Genomic DNA, 20,094 nt, shown 5'->3' with positions numbered 1-20,094 from the left:
TTTCCACTTACATAACAATAATTACATTCAGTTTTATATACTTCTTCCATTTGTTTAACTATTCTTAATAATAAAAAAAAATCAACTATCAACTTTTATTCCCGTGCAAGGAGTGGGCGAGGCCGTTTAGCTCTCTATACCATTTGGAGACTGAGTGGACAGTTCAATCTCCAGTGCTAGCCAATTAGAGATAGCTGGCCCAAGGCCATCACTAATTTAAGCAGCTCGAGATGAAGAGACGGCTGAACGTGCCGCCATCTCGTGGTCCCTAACTTTAACACAAAATTTGCAATGTCTGAAATAGTGTGGATTCTACGGTCAATTTTCTTTAGCTTCCGGGAGAAAAAACCCGCTTGCCTATGCAGAAATCGACTAACTCGGGAACCATCGGAAAGAAAGTCTTAGAAAACCTTTCTCTAGTCAGCGACTAGACTTGAACTTACGTCAATCTTCGGACGGTTTAGCGCTGAAGAGTGCAAACACCACTTCCACTGAGCCACACAGGCTCTAAAATGATTCTCACTCTCTTCTCTTCCGCTTATGGCGGGTTGAGTTCTTCAAAGACGAATTTTTGCCATTTCTTTCTGTCTGCTGTCTTTTTATGAAGTTCTATTATGGAGTTTAAGTTCTTGCTTTATTTAATTTGTTCATCCATTTCTTTCTTGGTCTTCCTCTGCTGGGCTTCAATTCTATCATTTAATAGTATGTTTGGTAGTCTTTCTGGGTTCATTCTAGAAACATGTCCAAACCAGCTTATTGGCTTTTTTTTAGTGCTGTAATTATTGTCTTTAAAGTTAAGTTCTTCTCTGACTTTTTCATTTGTTTTTCTTTCTGTCCAGTTTGTTCCATTGATTTTTCTTAGGCATTTCATTTCAAAAACATTGAGTTTATCGGTTTCTTTTTTTTCCTTGCGATCCAGCATTCTGATCCATAGGATACTGTGGGAATTATCATTGTTTTAAATAGCCTTAATTTGAGTTCTTTGCTTACTCTTTTATTGTTTCATATTTTTTGTAGTCTGCCCATTGTTATCCATCCATTATTGATTCTGTGCTCGATGGTTTCGAAATAGTCTAGATCTTCAGTGATCATTGATCTCAGGTAATTGAACAATTTTGGTTTTCCATACTTATTTCCTACTTGTTCTATATTATTACTTGTTCTATATTATTATGTCCTATTTTCATTTGGGAGCCTGTGTAGCTCAGTGGATGTGGCGTTTGCACACCACCGCACTTGGCCGCACGAAGGAAGACTTCGTTTCGAGTCTAGTCGGCGACTAGAGGAAATTTTTCTAAGCCTTTTTTCGACCGGTTCCCGAGTTAGTCGATCTCTGGCACGGGCAAGCAGGTTTTTCCTCCCGGAAACTCGGGTTTTTCGTCCTGTAAACTCAAGAAAATCGACCGTAGAACCCACATTATTTCAGACATTAAATATATTGTGTTAGGGTTAGGGACCACGAGATGGCGGCTCATTTGAGCCGTCTCTCTTCACTGTGTACCGCTTAATTAGTGATAGCTTTGGGCCATCTGTCTCTGATTGGGTACCAGTGGAGATTGAATTGCCCACTCAGTCTCCAAAAGTTAGATAGGGCTAAATGGCCTCGCCTACTCCCGTATACGGGAATAAAAAGGCGTTAGCTGATTTTTTTTTTTTTTTTTTTCATTTGGATTGCTTCCCTTTTTCTTCCTATTACCATTAGTTTTGTTTTACTAAAATTGATTTTCATATCATATTTATTACTTGTTTTGTGCAGTTGGTCACAATACTTTCTAATTATTCTTGGCTGTCTTTAGTGATAACTATCTCATCAGCATACTTTAAATGTGTTATATTATTATTATTATTATTATTATTATTATTATTATTATTGGACACCTCCAGGGAGTCCAAAGACTCATCGAGGGAGAGTGTGCCAACAGCATCGAACGATAAACTCCTTCCAACTACTAACCGCGTTCAAACTTACTTAACTGAACCACTAGTGCAGAGGCTCTACCAATCGACCAACCCGTTTCATTTATACCCTTACTTAAGTGACCTCTACTGTTAATATTTTGAAGTTTGCTGTAGTACATACGAGGGAAACGTGTTTGACTTGTATGTGAAGTTATATTTGTATCATTATGTTCGATTTATTTTATTTATTTATTTACACTTCACACATCTGTAGTCATTCGTCCACTGCTTCTTTTAGGGACAGGTTGAATAAATATGGTGACAACGGACAATCTTGCATAACTTGTGTTGGCGGCCATCATCTGCGTTGACGGAGAAGAAAACATGGCTAGAGAGAGCGCTGGCTCTGGTTCTGTTGTAAGAAATGTCTCTTTGATGTTCCTCCATGCGTAAAAGGATGGATTTAGAAGTTTGGCCGTAATATGGCTTGCCACAATCACACAAAATTTTATAGGCTCCTGGATACTGAGTAGGAAGATGTTTCATTTTAGGTCTACTTAGTATGGAGCGAAGTTTAGGGAACGTAGTGAATCAAGTTCTAATGTTGAATTTCTGAAGCATTTTTGCCAGTTTCGGGGAGTGAGAGCTGATGTATGGTAACGAAATAAAACCTCTTGGTGGAGAAGAATCTTCAAGAGCAGTTGAGTGGTGGACAGAGAGAAATTTATTAATCTTTTTAAGAGATAATCCATTGTTAATAAAAGATAAGAAAATTGAGTTCATATTCAATTTCTGTTTCATCTGTTAATAAAGATCTGGCACGATGTGCCAGGGTTGAAATAATACCAAACTTTTGTGGAGGGCAGTGATGAGAAGAAGCATGAATCTGTCTGTGTGAGTGGGTTTTCTAAAAATGGAGATTTTGATGTTCTCAGCGCATCTGGTAAGTTTTAAGTCCAGAAAGGGAAGATATTCGTCGGATTCTAGTTCACAGGTGAAGTTGATTTTCTGATGAAACTTGTTGAGGTGGTCTAGAAAAAGGTTGAGGTTGTTGATACCGTGTTCCCAGATGAGAAATACATCGTCAATGTAACGATACCAAACTTTAAGTTTGGTATCGTTACATTGACGATGTAAAGAGGTGAGGATTTAATAGCTTTTTCTTCAAAATCTTTAAGAAATATGTCAGCAAGAATCGGAGAGAGCGGGCTGCCCATAGCTAAACCTGAGTTTTATTTATAAATCTTGTTATCATATTTGAAGTATCCTGAGTTTATACAGTGAGAAAGTAAGTAGAAAAATTTCTTGGATAGTTTCCTCTGGATAAGGTATAGAACCTCTTGAGTAGGGACATTCATGAAGAGGGAAACAATATCGAAACTTGCCATTAAATCTGATGTGTTGAGTTTGATGTCTTTAATTTTTGAGACAAAATCAGCAGAATTTTTTTACACGAGAAAAGGAAGTACCACAAAGGTTTTTTAATATATATATATATATATATATATATATATATATATATATATATATATATATATATATATATATATATATAATATATGTGATGATCAGCTTTTACTCGGTTGTTGTACATTTGAAAAAAATATAGATTTAATGACTAGAAAACCGAGATAACATATAAAGATTTTAATGATAAATACTACTAGTTTCGGCATATAGCAGCCTTCTTCAGGTATTTATAAAGGAAAAGAATACTAATAAACATTGAATTATCTAAACAAACTGGAAATTACAGGTACAAATTGCCTCACATAACTTGAAAAAATACAACGTTTTTATGTATCGATTATGTGAGGCAATTTGTACCTGTAATTTCCAGTTTGTTTAAATAATTCAATGTTTATTAGTATTCTTTTCCGTTATAAATACCTGAAGAAGGCTGCTATATGCCGAAACTAGTAGTATTTATCATTAAAATCTTTATATGTTATCTCGGTTTTCTAGTCATTAAATCTATATTTTTTTCATATAATATGTAATAATTTCATATATATATAATTTCATACAATATATATATATATATATATATATATATATATATATATATATATATATATATATATATATATATATATATCTTGGGTAAGCTGTCTGGATGGGTAAGAATAACATTTAGCAACTAAGGATAGCTGTCTTGATTTGGGGTTTGAAAGAAAGCTATACAAAGTTTGTATTTCTTTAAAAATCCTGGATTTTCCCCTTCCTTCAGAGGTATGCTATGAAAATGTATTTACTCTCAGATAGTTTCAGGTGAAACTATCATTTCCCAAACTTTAAAGTAAAAACAATCCACCTATTCCTTTCGAGCAATAAAAATGTTTTTCAAGATATTTTTTTATTTCATTTGATTTAATAATAATTATTCTTGACTACCAGAAGGGTGCCCGTTATAATTTAGATTCTAGTCACTGGAGGAACATTTTTCTGGACCTTCTAACCTGGTTTCAAGTTTAGTCGATCTGTAATTCACACTGCTTTAGAGAACACTCTTAGTTATTTAGGATCATGAGATTGCAGTCCGTTGTCTATCTCATTTTCTCCCCGATTAGTTAAATCATCAGACTGCTGTGAGCCAGGTCTCCATCCTGGCTCACACAAAGAGGATGAAGACGTCTTTGCATACCGATTCCCAAAAGGCTTATAGGTTAATAACCAATAGGTTTATAAGAGCTCAATCTTTTCATTTGGCGAACAAAAACGCGTTAGACATTTTTTTTTTTTTTTTGAATATAAGCTATGTGACCTCTATTTATCCGTTGATGATAGTTTTTTCTCATTATCATTATACTCCGTTGAAGCGCATGATTTTAGCATCACATGTAATGTAGAGGAGAGAATGGCAATATGTTGTATGTGCTTCATCATATTATTTCGTGTTTTAAAAAAATAGGGCCGTGGTTTGTCTCTCATTTCATGTTTCATTTATATCCTTACTTAAGTGACCTCTACTGTTAATATTTTGAAGTTTGCCGTAGTACATACGAGGGGAACGTGTTTCACTTGTATGTGAAGTTATATTTGCATCATAGTGTTCGATTTATTTTATTTATTTATTTACACTTCAGTGTTATGAGTTAGCTGAAAGCATGGTTACATTTGTGTGTGCTAAACTTCTGCATCCTCTGCGATCATGGACTTCATCACATGTTCAAACAAAATTCTTACCGGATATTGGTAAAGTTAGTTTTACTAACTTGAAACGAAGAATTTTTTTCGTCGATTATGTTCGTGTGTATATTTCTTGCCAAAAAATAAAGTCGGGTTTATTTTGTAATAAAAATGTATGGGAGATTTTTAAAATAAAGTGTAACGAAAAACTTATTCTCTTTGGCGAAATATTTACTAAACAGTGCAATTCTTATGCTTCTCAGAGACTGCAGCGGTTGTCTCAAGTATGGAATTTATACGCAAAACTCTACAGTGAGAGAAGTTTACAGTATATAGTCTTACGTTTTGTCAAGTCACTACGTAAAAAAAGAAAGAATCCCATGAATATCTTGCTTGCTGCCGCCGCTATCTTCAGTTGGGAAAATGAGAAAATTACAGAAGCTGAAATGAAAGGGTAATATTATGATAACTTAATATAGCACCTCACTTATTGCAAGTAACCGGATTTATCTCTGTGTTCAGAAAGAAAATATGCCTCGGAGGAATTACCGTGTATGTCGGCGTATATGACGATATCTGAAGTTAAAAAAAAAAAAAAAATACTGAAACACTGGGTATAAAATTTGACCCTTTGATTCGGCGATGGAAAATATCGTTCAGGTGATCGTCATGCTCCTACAGTAATGTACACTGTGTAGCGATGTTATGTTAGATGCATGTACTGTTGTAATAAGTTTTTGATTGAAATGTTAATTAGAATTTTTATACTGGTATATTAATATATTTTTATTTAAATATTTGTATTTGATAAATGTATTCATTAGGGTAAGCGTATAGTTTTTATTTCCATCTAAATCCGTGATGATATTACGAAATCGAAGACTAATATATATAATAATCATGACAAACGCTTCGTACTGCATCATAAGTAAAGAAAATGCCTATTGTGGCTTCCCTACATTATATTAAAGTAAAAAGAATAGGCTCTCAGCGGTCGTCTTATACGCCGGGTATGGCATAAAATATACATTCTGGGAGGAAAAAGAAAAAAAAAAATTGGGGATTCTTGTACGCTGGCATATATGGTATTTCTTTTATCGTTCTTTGGAGTTCCAGGACTAATGAGTCTTGGGACTACAAATGTCATGAAAATGAATTTTATGATTTTTTGAGAAATTAAAGTTAGGAAACGTTTGTGTTATGGTTGCAGTTGCTTTCTTTACAGTTAAGGTATTGCAACATTTCATGTCTCAGTGATTTCATGCCATGCAGCAACCATCTGCAGTCATGAAACAGTTCTCCGTTGTTACATACAAAGAAAAAAAATCAGCTATTACTCTTATTTTGCTAGTTTTACTGAAAGAAACCTAATGTTCTTTTAGGTACAGTGCAACACATAACTGAGAATTATTCGGGAGTCAGTAGTACGACATGTCATCTGTGCAATCATCATGCATGTTTTGGCATTGCTTATTGGCATTTTACCCATTTCTTTGTCAGAACCCAGTGGGAAATGATGTTGCTTATCTCAAAGCTTAACATATTTAAGCTCATGCAGTAGTGTTTGTACTAATTTATTATTCTGAATAAATACACTATTAACAGCATAGGTGTAAATTCTAGGATGCATAGAATAAGTTATTAGAAAGTTAGATTGTCTCAGCATGTTGTTCACATCCAAGAATTTTTATTTATTAATTTTTTTTTTTTTATGTGGTTTCTGCCCACATAAAAAACTGAAGGTTATAAGTAAACCTATACTACATTTCTACTGTGGTTGGCATAAGGATTTTTTCTCTAATTTTTATCAATTTATATATATATATATATACATATTAATTCAGAAGGCCTAGACAGAGGGACGAATTCCAGATGATTGGAGTAGAGCTCTCATAGTACCCATATATCAAAAGGGAAACAAAACTGAATGTGAGAATTACAAAGGTATTTCTTTCCTGAGTGTACCTGGTAAGATGTATGCAAGTATATGGTTGAAAGGGAGGCTTGGTGAACAACAAGCTAGATTCAGACCAAATAGAGGTTGTCAGGATCAGATTTTCACTTTACGACAGATAGTTGAGAAATCATGGGAATATAACAAAGATTTGTATTTAAGTTTTGTAGATCTGGAAAAGACATATGACAAGGTGCCAAGAGAGAGAAGCTATTCAAAACGCTGCAGTTATGTTGTGAATGGGGCATTATATCAAGCAATACTTAGTCTTTGAGTTGTAAGTGAGCAGTTAGAATTGAAGGAAGTACAGGAAGGTGGTTTAATGTTAAATCTGGTGTCAGACAAGGATATACGTTATCCCCTCTGTTATTCATTATCTATATGGATTACATTATGAACGAAAGTGGTATTAAACCTGATATCGAAATTGGAGATGTTAATCTCAGCTCTTTACTTTGTGCAGATGATGATGTTGTGCTTCTAAATAAATCTGCTACAAGTCTGCAAGATTCCCTGACTAAAGTGAATAACTGTTGTAATAGATATGGTATGAAGGTCAGCAATAAAAAGACAAAGACAATGAAAACAGGTAGAAACATTGAAAATATCAACTGCATTGTGAATGGAGAACCTGTAGAACAAGTAAAACATTTCGGCTCCTTAGGCATGATATTTAGTGAAGATGTTAAATTAAATATGGAAATAGACAACAGAATCAACAAAGCTGGTATGGTAGGAAGTCAATTGAATAAATTCATATGGAATAAGAGAGAAATTAGTCGAAACACTAAATTAGCTGTATACAAGACAGTGTTCAAAGCAATTTTAACTTATTGATCTGAGAGCTGGGTCAGAAGTAAAACACTTGACCAAGAGTAGAGACCGCAGATATGAGAGGCCTGGAAATGATTAGGGGCATGATCAGATGGCATCAATGGCAATGTCATATTAAAAATGAGGATATTAGGAAAGAACTTGACATTGTCAGCATCCAGGAATGCATTAGCAGAGCTAATCTCAGGTGGTATGGTCACTTAAACAGAATGGGAGAGGAAAAATTAGAAAAAAACAAGTGTTCTCCACAGGTTGGCAGGAAAAAGACCCAGAGAAAGATCAAAATATGGGTTAATTGATGGTAAAAAGTGCCTTAGAAGATAGAAATATAAGATCTGATAATGTTGGAGTCTTGACAGGTAACAGACTGATTTGGAGGAAAATTGTAGATAGGAAGTTAGTAAAGACGTAATTACTAACTTCCTATCTAAGTGATTGCCACAATGCAAGACTTGAGGAATATGGTATTATTATTATATGACACCTCTTGGGAGTCTTAAGGACTCATTGTGAGAGGGCACTCTACTTTGCAAAATACATCTCACCCACTTCACTGGTTCTCAAAGGAAAAACAAACAGAGAAGCTCTTGAGAAACAAATGTATCTTAATGGAGAAAGAATTGAGGAAGTCAGCAAGTTTGAGTACCTGGGATCCATTATTAATGTGAATGATTGCTGTTCAGAAGATGTTAGAAAAAGGTTAGGAATGGCTAAAACAACAGTCAGAGACCTGTCTAAAATCTGGAAGGATGGATCTATCTCCATGGGAACAAAGTTGAGGATTTTGGATGCAGTTGTTTTTCCAACAGCAACTTATGGATGCGAGACTTGGAACCTAAAGAAGTCAGATAAGAAACGGATATCTGCTTTTGAGATGTGGTGTTATAGAAGGCTGTTGAGGATATCATACACTGAAAGGCGTACAAATGAATGGGTGTTAGAAAAGATTAGTAGAACTTTAAGGCTCCTTAAGGATATTGACAGAAGAAAATTAAAATATTTTGGACACATAGAAAGGATGGAAGGAGGACTTCTCAGAACAGTAATAGAAGGTAAAGTTCCTGGAAAAAGAGGCAGGGGTAGACCATCAATGAGACGGATGGATGGCGTGTGTGGAGTGACTGATCTTCAGAGAGTTGAGGCTGCCAGAAGGGCAAACAACAGGACTACATGGCAAGGCCTAGTGTGGAACATCATCGACATCGGAGTGACCATACGACATCTGTAGATGCCCAGTGAACACAGACAGACAGACAGACAGACCCACTTCACTAATACTTAATTCTCCTACTGCGATGCTATTATCGTCAATGCCATCACCACCACCAACGGTATTTTTTTTCTGTAAATTGTGTGTGTTCTGAAGGCCTAAGTTGATCAGAATGAGGAAGGAAATGAAGAATATGTGTTGAGATTAGAAGTTTGGTGGATAGGAATGAAAGAGTGCAAAAGTAAATGAAGGAAAAAGAAAATAAAGAAAAAGAGGTGACAGATGACTTAGTTGGAGCCAATTAGCTATCCAACTAATGATTTGCATAGCAGATTAGCTGTTAGATATTTATCACCGGGTTTTGCATGGGGTAGTATCCCAAAAGAAGATCACTAGCAGGGGTCTGTTTTGGGACTGTTATTGTTTAACTTGTATGATGATGATAGGGACAATTGGGACAGGCTTAATTGGAGATATGCAGCTGTTTGCAGATTATTATTATTATTAAGAGAGACCTCGAGGGAGGCCACATACTACACACACCAGCTATCATAATTATTCTTGAATTCATTCACACTGCTTGCACTCACAACATCTAATGGCAATCCATTCCAATCATGCACCACCCTCTGAGAGAAAAATCTAGCCCTCACACCCTTCTTGGCAGCCTTTATTCTCTGCTTCCAAGGATTCCCTCTCGTCCTTTTTCCACCCTCCATAAATTGAAAAATTCAATCAATTGAAATCCTGTATGACCCTTTCAGAAGTTTTTGCCCCCCTCTCTCCTGTTTGTTAGTGTCTGCAGTCTACAAATTCTCAATCTGTCTTTATAATCAGTATTCCACAATCCTGATATCATTTTTAAACATTCTCCTTTGTACTCTCTCTCTCCAATATATCAGTATCACAACGGAAACCAGGAGACCAGACCTGTGCACAATAGTCCAAGTGAGGTTTTATCAAGGCCTTGTAAAGAGGCAAAATAACATCCTTATCTTTATATATGAACATTCATTTCACCATCGAAATTATCTTTTGAGTTGTATTTGCAATCTTTGCCACATGCCCAATACTAAACTTCAACTTCCTACCTATTAACACTCCAAGATCCCTAGCCTCATCAGTTTCTTCTAGCCTAATCCCACCAATATAATATGACATTGGATATCTGATCATGCCAAAGTAAATGACTTTACATTTATTGACATTGAACTGACCCCATTTTCCCATGCCCACAATTCCAGCCTATTCAAATCATTCTGCAAAGACTGCATATCAGCAGCATTCCTGATTACCCTACCTATCTTTGCATCATCAGCAAATAACTGTATGTTGCTTGTCAAATCCTTCCCAATATCATTAATGTACAGATTGAATAACAGTGGACCAAGCACTGATCCTTGTGGTACACCACTTGTTACCTTAAACCTTGCAGACTCAGATACCACGTTTTGATATCTGTCAATCAACCATCCTCTTATCCATGCTAATATTGTATAACCCAAACCCATTTTCTCCAATTTATGCATCAGTCTGCCATGCTGTATTTGGCATATTCTGTCAAAAGCCTTAGCAAAATCCAAAAGTATCATGGTGTATTCATTCCCCTTGTCTAGTTCAATGGTAACATTGTTATAGAATGTGAGCAAGTTGCTAAAACATGACCTTCCCTTAGTAAACCCATGTTCATTCCAAAGTAGAGATTCACTGTCAACCCATTTCTGAATGCAGGCCCTAACCAATTTTTCCAAAATCTTCACCACCACTCCTGAGATACTAATTGGTCGATAGTTGGATACATTGGTCTTTGCACCACCCTTGTGCAATGGAATTACCATACATACATTTGATGGAGGAATGGAGACATATTCCACCTGATGTCTGTTGCACGTTGGCAGAAAGCCTCCCTCAAAGGGTGCAGGAGGTGGTTAAAGGTGGACATGCCTAATATCAGGGTTTGCCTGCTAGTATCAATTGTAAATTGCTAAAGTGTCCAGATGATTATTGGTAGTTAGTGTAAATCTTAATACAACGTATAGACATTGAAATCAAAACCAATCCTATAAATCAGCTGCCTAGTTATGTTAACCCTGACTTGGCTGTATATCCAACCTTTTAGATAATAGTCGGTCATGGAGAATAAGCTAAGTATATTTTTTATCGTTTTTATTTTCATTTATTGGTTGGTTAGAATGGTTTAGATTCGTATCTGTGATGGTTCATTGGTTTCAACAATCAGCCTGTTGTGAATTCTAAAGAATTAAGCCCAAGTATAAAAAAATGAAAATATTTACTATAAACATACAATCAGTATGTTGTCATTCTCTTACTTTAACATCTGACAAATCATGTTCTCTGTAATTAGTAAATTACAGAGAACATTAGTAAATAATTACATATATAATACAATTAGTAAATAAAATCTGACATTCTAAATTCTTATTACAAGCAAAGAATAATTAAATGGTCATTCTAAGAATTGCAAAGCTCATGGAAAATTCTTTTAATCTTTGACTCACTGTTAAATTCAGTGCTGAGGGATAATATCAACTACTGTACAAAACAAAGAGAATGTAACATTCAGCTAAGAGTTCTGGAGTTTCTCCTGACTATATGGGAACTTTCTGTACAGCATTTATTCCATCACTAATTTCATTATTTTCCTTTATTTTATTTATTTTCTTTGCTTGTGTTTACTCATCATTCTGTCTTCTCTTTCAAATCCCTTAGAATACAATAAAAGTTTTGTTCTTACTTTACTAATATTGTAAAGTAAGAACCTCATACTTTTTGCATGAGAGAATATGAACCTCCATGGGAGGTCCATATTCTCTCATGCAAAAAGATCATCAAACCATGCTTTCAGTCCATTCAGTTTTCTCACTCATTACAGTTTTAGGCAATGCATTTCACTCCAGTTGTTCTCCATGCAAAGAAACTGCTCACCCTCTATACAGCTTCCATGGATGGCCTCTAGTTCTACTCTTCTCTCCATCTATTCTATAAAAAATCTCCTCCACATTAATTAATAATCCCTCACCAACTTAGATGTCTCAAATCATATCTCCTCTTCTATTCACGGCAGTATACTTGTATATGCTTTCTTCTGGCAAGAAAGTTTCTTTAAAAACATTCTGTTTCATTTGCTGATGTAGGCTTGAAGAATAATCACTCTGACAATAGGAATGCATTTAATTGAGCAGTTCCAAAAGCATTTCCAAGTAAAAGAACTTTACTGCAGATTCCATGTCACTTCATGGAGTATGTGATACACTTGCTTTTCAATTAAGCTCATAACATTCTCACTGATATTTGTCAGCTTAGTACATTGTATCGTCCTTGAATATTAACTTCATAGTTCCTCCTTGAAGAGTAGATAAAGATATATATAAAAACTTTTTTTGAGATCACAGAATTTAACTTGGTAGTTTTTTTCTCTTTTCCAGCTCCTCTCATGATTGCTTGTTTGCTGGTGTTACCATTACCCAGTGACAACTGGATAATGGTAACAGCAGCACCAGCTGTTCTAAAAACTCAATAACACATGTCCATTACCAAGATTCAAAGCAAAACTCAAGTGACAAAATGGCTGCCATTAGTATGATTGATTGCACATTTGCAATAGTACATTGCATAGAACACTACTATAAACAACGTAAAATAATATACATTGTTGTGTAATTCCCTAAGGATTACTGCAGTAATACTAGGCATACAATCATGTTAACAAATACAAATAAGGTTTTTTAAAAAGTTTTATTATATAACAAAATTTATTCTTATTTATGGAATTTACCCTCAATATTTACAATACTGTAAAAAATGAACATAAGAAGTAAATCATGATTATGTTGAGATTTTTACATCACCTAAGTAATCTCTAACTGTTTGTCTATTAGTTTTCTCCTCTACACCTTCATTAAAGCGTAATTCTGTTTTACCATCTTATAAACTGTCATATATTTATCAATCTACTAGCAAAGTTTAATATATACATATATATAAAATGGGAAAGTGTATACATGCACATATATATGCCATGTATACATTTATTTTATTTTTCTTGCAATTGGTTCTGTTTACAATAAAAGGTCTGTAAGTTATAAATAAAAGCAGAACAAATGAATTTTAACTGAATAGTTTTCAATGTGCATCACTAGATAGCAGCACAGTCGCAGATGATGATAGTACATGTTATAGATGTGCATGCCCATGTTTTTATTATTATTATCCACTCTCACCCTCGCTCAAAAAATTGGCAGAAAAACGACTGCTTTCTGATTTTTAATTGGTACGTTAAGGGGTTAATTAAACTGATCACCTGAACCAAAAAATTATTTTAATAAATAAATAATCATTCATTTATTTAAAGATAGCACTTAATTAGATTGTCTAAACTATGTTTTTTAGTACTGTCAATTGCTACACGTGAAACAGGCTTAAATATTAATTCATAAGATATTACAAGGTAGGGATCTGATAAACACCTAGCACAAAAATGATATTAAAGCAACTGATATAACCAAAAGAATTTATAACCCTGCTACTTGGGTTATATATGTTGCTTTAATATCATTTTTGTTCTAAGTGTTTATCAGAACCTTCCAGATCCCCCCCCCCCCCACCTCTTATAAAAAGGAAAACTATTTGGTTGTCTATTTTAGAATTTTAAAATTATTTGAAGGAATACAAAGAGGTTGTATTAATGCTTTGATTTTAATCTTTTTGTTCTAGCTGTGCTGATGAGCTGGAGAGACTTCAGGGAAATAATAATTCTAGCCCATATAACACCTCTAAGCTTTGTCAGAAAGCTGTGAATGAACAACTCCGAGATGATGGTTGGGAAGTAGTGATAAGTAAGGATAGCTTACATGTATGGAGGAAAGCAGTTCCTGGCACATATCTTTATGAATATAAAGGTGATTAACAGAATTACTAAGCAGTGCTGTATATATATGTAGAAAGGTTTTTTACCTTGGGTATAAAGATAGTGGTTATATTAGTTGCTTTAATATAATTTTTGTTCTAGGTGTTTATCAGAACCTTCCTTTTACTGTACATTAAAGATATCAAGAAATTTTATAAACTTGGTTTTAATCCTATTTTCCCAAGTAAGCAAACAAGCAAGTAAGCTTGTTTCTCAACCTGAGATTTTTATTTAATAAGGTCAAAGCACTTGTATAGGTAAATATAAGTTCTGCATTACTTCAACCTTGGTATCCATCTCTATCTCAGGGTCTGGCTCCCACTGAAGAGACCTCAATAAAGGTTGAAACCGGTCTGGGTAGTGGCCCCTTCCCTTAATGCATAGCATCATACATGTCCATAAGGAGATGTGTTTTGCATTATGGGAGACGCTAAGGCAAGTGATCAGAGCTTAGTCCACCCTTACCATGAGTTGCCTCAGACCTGAAAATACTTTAGGCACAAACTTTGCTTACTTGGGAAAATAGGATTAAAACCAAGTTTATAAAATTTCTTGGTATCTTTAATGTGTGTGTGTGTGTGTGTGTGTGTGTGTGTGTGTGTGTGTGTGTGTGTGTGTGTGTGTGTGTGTGTATATTATATATATATATTTATATATATAATAAATAATAATAAATAACTTTTAAGCATTTACACTTTAGCACGTTATCAGTTTCAAGCTCTCTCTCTCTGAATTTTTGCATTAACAGATTAACAATTTAAATAAGTCTTTGCAATATGTAATCAGTTATCCCTATGCATTTTAGTGAAAGGAACTTTCAATTTTGAACCTAGGGTGTTGAGATGCATTGCATATCTGTAACAGAGAAGTTCATGACTGATTAGTTCAAAAGAATGGCACTTTATAGTGCACTCACACTGTTTCACACAAGAAATATTTCATAGTTCATAACGAATTAAACTAAAGTTTGATCCAGGGCAATGGATCTGTTTGTTCTTGGTATTAGTAATACCGTAACTATACAGTTGCTGCTATGTGATTATTACAGCACTCACCAGTCAAATGCCTTCATTCTTGGCACTGATTTTGAATTTTAGCTGATACTGTTATGCTAAATTATCATATAAACAGATGTGTAATATCAACAGCAAATTACAGCAGCTAAGAGAAAAGAAGAAAATGCTCATAAGCAGTTTAATGCATCTGCTATTCCATATTGCCTTTTAACCATGGTTATGTTGCAGTCACGAATGGAACCAATCCAAATAGATGATTGCTATGGTGAACCACTTAGGAATCAAAGAAAAGTGCAAGGTCTGATACAGTGTATTTAGCAAGGAAGGATTGATCCCTTCCATGAAACAAAGGAAATTGTGGGAAATCAGGTTGAACAGAACATGAAGGATTGGCAGAAAGCATAAAGCACAAAACAAAAACTTGAAAAGGTACAAATACAAATAGTAATGGGAGACATATAATAAAGAAGAGAACTAGAAAAACAATTTAGACCTAGCTAACTTTTTTTGAAGAGTGTAAGAAAAGTACTCTCTACCCTTAGCCATCACTGATATCTGGCTCAGAGCTATCAATGATTTCATAGGCATCTGGAGTAGAAAGAACAGTAAAAACTGCCTTCATTTCATGATCCCTAATATGTTATTGTCTGAAATAGCATGAGTTATGTGGTCTGTTTTCTTAAGTTGCAGAGCTAAAAACTTATTTCTGAAATGAAGCTTACTAAGCTGTGCCAAAGATTGATTAATTCAAGAACCATTTGAAAAAAAAAAAAAAATCCTGAAAAGAAGTTCTTCTGGTTGGTGAATAGAATTTTTTTTTTTATAATTGTCATTCTTCTCAACGTTTAGCTTTCTAGAAGCAAATGCCATTTTCACAGAACCATCCAGATACCTGAAGAACTAGAAGAGTATGAAATTATAAAAATCCCAAATTATTGTTTCAGATTTTGAAATATTATGTTAATTTAAATTATCACTTAACTGTAGCCTCCAATTCAACATTTGGATGTAGTAGAATAAACCCAATGTCAGAAGAACTGAAAATAGGAACCATCAATTTAAGGAGTATTAATGGAAAGGAAAATTGAACTTGCAGAAGAACCGGAAAAGTGCTACATGTACATATTGGCATTACTGAGACTAAAATTATAAAAACAGGTGAGATCTTGCTAAGTATAGGATGTTATATTTGGGCAATAACAATCAAGGAAAGAAGGGAGTAGCAATGGCATTCAACACACCAAACATGAAGATAAACTTCTAGATTAGAAGGCACTTTCAAGTAGAGTTATGTGGGCAAACTTCAACATGGGAAAATATACAATGAAAGTTATTTGTGCCTATGGTTCCACAGAAGGTTCTCTTAACGTTCACTAGAGCAGGCAGCTGACAAAAAGAAAATGGAAAAAGTTATCCTTGTTAGAGATCTGAACAGCAGAGTAGGAAATTAATCCCACCAGACATACAGAAATGTTTTGAAAATTTGGAGAAAAGGATAAGACTAATGATAATAAGTATCTGTTGGATTTCTGCTCAGTATATGGACTAGTCATTACTCATCATGTTCCAACATAAAGATGTTCGCAAGTTTATGTGGAGAGAAGACACAAGAAATAAGAAAAGCCTCATCAACTATGTCTTGTGGATAGTGATATCTAGTTCAGGATATAACAGTGTACAGAGATTAGGAAATTTGATGTTAGTTGTATGGGATAAATGAAATGGAACATTTATATATAGGGGACACGGTCAACTGGGCGATGGGCCAAGTGGATGCCGGACATCTGGGCAACAAAATAACAGATCAAATATGCAATGCTATTCTATTGATCTACTACCCGTTAATTTTAAATAATATTTTCTTGAGAAACGAGTTAAAAGAACGGTATAAACATAAAATTTGAAAAATCTCGCTTATAATTTAGTTTATTTTTATTGTGTAGAATTACGAAATTGTATAGAAGTTATATTGAAATTTCCCATGCAAAAAATGAGTCAGCTAGTTAATAAATATAATAAACATGGGAATATTAATTTTTGGTCATGAAAGTTATGCAGTGTAGAGCCAAAGCATGAATGAATTATTTGTGGATGGCACATTTTTACTTTCTCCCCCTCTTTTTGCTCAAAATTTTGTTATTTTGACTAGAAAGGATGGAGGTCCTGTTTTCCCTGTTTTATATTGTTTACTACCTAATAAGATTCTTGAAATATACACAAAATTATTTTATATGATACATGAAATGTGGCCATTACTTGATCCCGAAAATATAAATGTTGATTATGATATTGCCATTCATCAAGCTTTACATATAGTATTTCCGCAAGCATTTAGCTTCATGCAAACTTTTAACCAGATACAATTCTGATGTGCATTTTGCTTTAAATTCAAAAATGATCACAGAACAAGATATTATTTACAATATTTCTGAACTTGAGAATCATTTATCCAATGAATTTGAACCAATTTTAGAATGGTTTACGAATATATAGGTCGTCTAAGGAATAATAAAATCAGGGCTCCACCGATTTTTCCCTCAAACGTTTGGCCTGTGTACCAAAGAACAATAAATGGAAGCAATGGGACAAATAATTTTGAGGAAGCCTGTTATCGAAAATTGCAATTGAGCTTTGGCAGCAGCACAAGTCACCCAAATTTTTTGGATTTTTATAAATGGACTACAAAAAAATTCAAAAAAAAATATGATGTTGATTATGAAAGAGCAGTAGCAGGTTTTCAACATCAGCACAAACGTAGACGTTACGATGAAACTGACCAAAGAATTAAAAAAAAAAGTTATAAATTACAATAGGAAAAATATAATAGAATATTTACATGGTGTTGCATATAACTATAATACGAATTGATAAATTTAAAATAAAAATTTTATTTTGAATTTCATATACTTTTTTGTTTGTTTATATATGTAACATGTGTAAATATGTTTGTTAATTACAAAATAATATGAACAAATGAATTAAACTACATTTTTTCTTTATTTTAATATTGTGAAATTATACCTTTTCATTTTTAAATTATTTTCGGACCACTCTTTTTAACCATCTCTTTCTTAAATGATCCTACAAATTTTGATATATGATACAGTTATTCGAAAACGAATCCTTCAAAAGTAAGCTTTTCGAATGATCATTTCTTCGAAAAAATACAATTTTTTAATTTATTGAAAATTAGAACATCAGAGGCAAATTCATGCAGGTTAGGTCTGGATTTTTTTTTTTTTTTTTTTTTTTTTCAATTATTACAAATTTTCAATCTATATTCATAATCAGTATTCCACAATCCTGATGAACTATGGAAATAACTCATAGTTCATTACTTATAACTCATACCTATAAGTCTTAACCATATTTATATTTATACATATTTTGTCAATATTTACAAAAAAAACTGCCAAATCGTATCCCTGCTAAGCATGCAAAAATTTGTAAGTTTCTGTCGCCTACATGACGGTCACCCAGTTGTCGTGTACCCATATATATAGTCTATATTAAGTTATAAGTTGGCAGTTAGAATTGAAGAAAATACAGGGAGATAGTTTGATGTGAAATCAGTTTTAAGACAAGGATGCATATTATTCAACTCTTATTTATCTATATGGATCACATTATGAAAGAAAGTGGTATCCGGCCTGATATTAGGACTGGAGATATCAAATTTAGCTCTTTGCTTTATGCATATAATGTACTCCTAAGTATTCAGTGCAAGTCTCCAGGATTCTGTAACTAAATTGAATGATAGCTGTTACAAATTTTGCATGAAAATTAGCAATATAAAGACCAAAACTATGAAAATTGCAGGAACCTAGAAAATTTCAGCTGCATTCTGAATGGAGAACCTATAGAAAGTAAAATATTTCTGCTATTTATTATTATTATTATATCACACCTCCAGGGAGTCCAAAGACTCATCGAGGGAGGGCATCAACCTTATAACTCTTTGTCTCACTACTCCACCAACCTTCATCATCTAATACCAACGCCATCTACTGCTGACTACCACCACTAGTGCTTTCACAGACAATCACAAACATCCATGCCCATGGTAGGATTCAAACCAGCAGCCTTTTGGCTAGAGAGCAGATACACTAACCACTCAACCAACCAGGCCGGCACAGTTTTACGGACAGTTTTTATTGAAGATGGCAAATTAAATCTAGAAATAGACAACAGACTAAGCAAAGCTGGTATGGTAGGGAGCTAGCTGTATAAACTGAAACGGAATACAATGTACAAGACAGTATTTAAACCAGTTTTAAGTTATGGATCTGAGAATTGGGTTAGAAATTAAGCACTTGATCAAAGATTAGAGACTAACTAGGGACCTGAACAGATTGCATTCGTGGCAGAATTATTATTAAGAGGGAGAGAGATCTCCAGGGAGTCAAGGACTCAACGAGAAAAGCCACAAACCACATGCACCAGCTGTCATACTTGTTCTTGAATTCATTCACACTGCTTGCACACAAAACATCCAATGGCTATCCATTCCAATCACGCACCACTTGAAGTGACAAAAATCATGATCTCACCCCCTTTCTTGACAGCATTCATTCTCAGCTTCCAAGGATGCTGTCTCATCCTTTCCTCACCCTCCATAAAATGAAAAATTCCATCAGCTGAAATTATATATGACCTTTTCAGAAGTTTGTAAGTCTCAATTATATCATCCCTCTTTCTCTTGTTTGCTAATGTCAGCAGTTTACAAATTTTCAATCTATATTCATAATCAGTATTCCACGATCCTGATATAATTTTTAACACTTGCCTTCTTTGCACTCTCTCTCCAGTGTATTAGAATCACCATGGAAACCAGACCTGTGCACAAAAGTCAAAGTGAGGTCTTATCAAGGCCCAAGAGGCAAAATGACATCCTTATCTTTACATGTCAAAGTTCTTTTTAGCATTGCAATTATCCTCTGAGTTGTATTTGCAATCTTTGCTACATGGCCCTTGAACTTCAACTTCCTATCTACTAACACTCCAAGATCCCTAGCCTGATCAGTTTCTTTTAGCATAATCCCACTAATATAATATGACATTGGGTATCTCATCACACCAAAGTGCATGACTTGACATTTACAGATATTGAACTGACATCTATTTT

At 34.2% G+C, this 20,094-nt stretch overlaps 1 protein-coding gene across 4 annotated transcripts in view; it reads left to right on the top strand.

The window, feature by feature from the left end:
- The first annotated feature begins 4,442 nt into the window (after positions 1-4,442).
- The window catches only part of LOC150099869 (stAR-related lipid transfer protein 7, mitochondrial-like), a 172,119-nt gene continuing 156,467 nt past the window's right edge, over positions 4,443-20,094 (top strand). For 2 of the 4 annotated variants that reach the window (XM_090403774.1, XM_090403773.1), the window contains exons 1-2: positions 4,896-5,482; positions 13,761-13,945. In XM_090403774.1, the coding sequence (XP_090259900.1) occupies positions 5,007-5,482; positions 13,761-13,945 (661 nt within the window). In that variant the 5' untranslated portion in view covers positions 4,896-5,006. Of the gene's footprint in view, positions 4,565-4,895; positions 5,483-13,760; positions 13,946-20,094 lie in introns of those variants that run through there. The other 2 variants (XM_090403776.1, XM_090403775.1) reach the window with 2 other exon arrangements.

This window comes from Typopeltis vanoorti, chromosome 14 (assembly GCF_054136105.1).
Source record: "Typopeltis vanoorti isolate ZY-2024b chromosome 14, IOZ_Tvanoo_1.0, whole genome shotgun sequence".
Taxonomy (NCBI): Eukaryota; Metazoa; Arthropoda; class Arachnida; order Uropygi; family Thelyphonidae; genus Typopeltis; species Typopeltis vanoorti.
The sequence above is the reverse complement of the archived record's forward strand: the minus strand, read 5'-3'. Positions and strand labels throughout refer to the sequence as shown.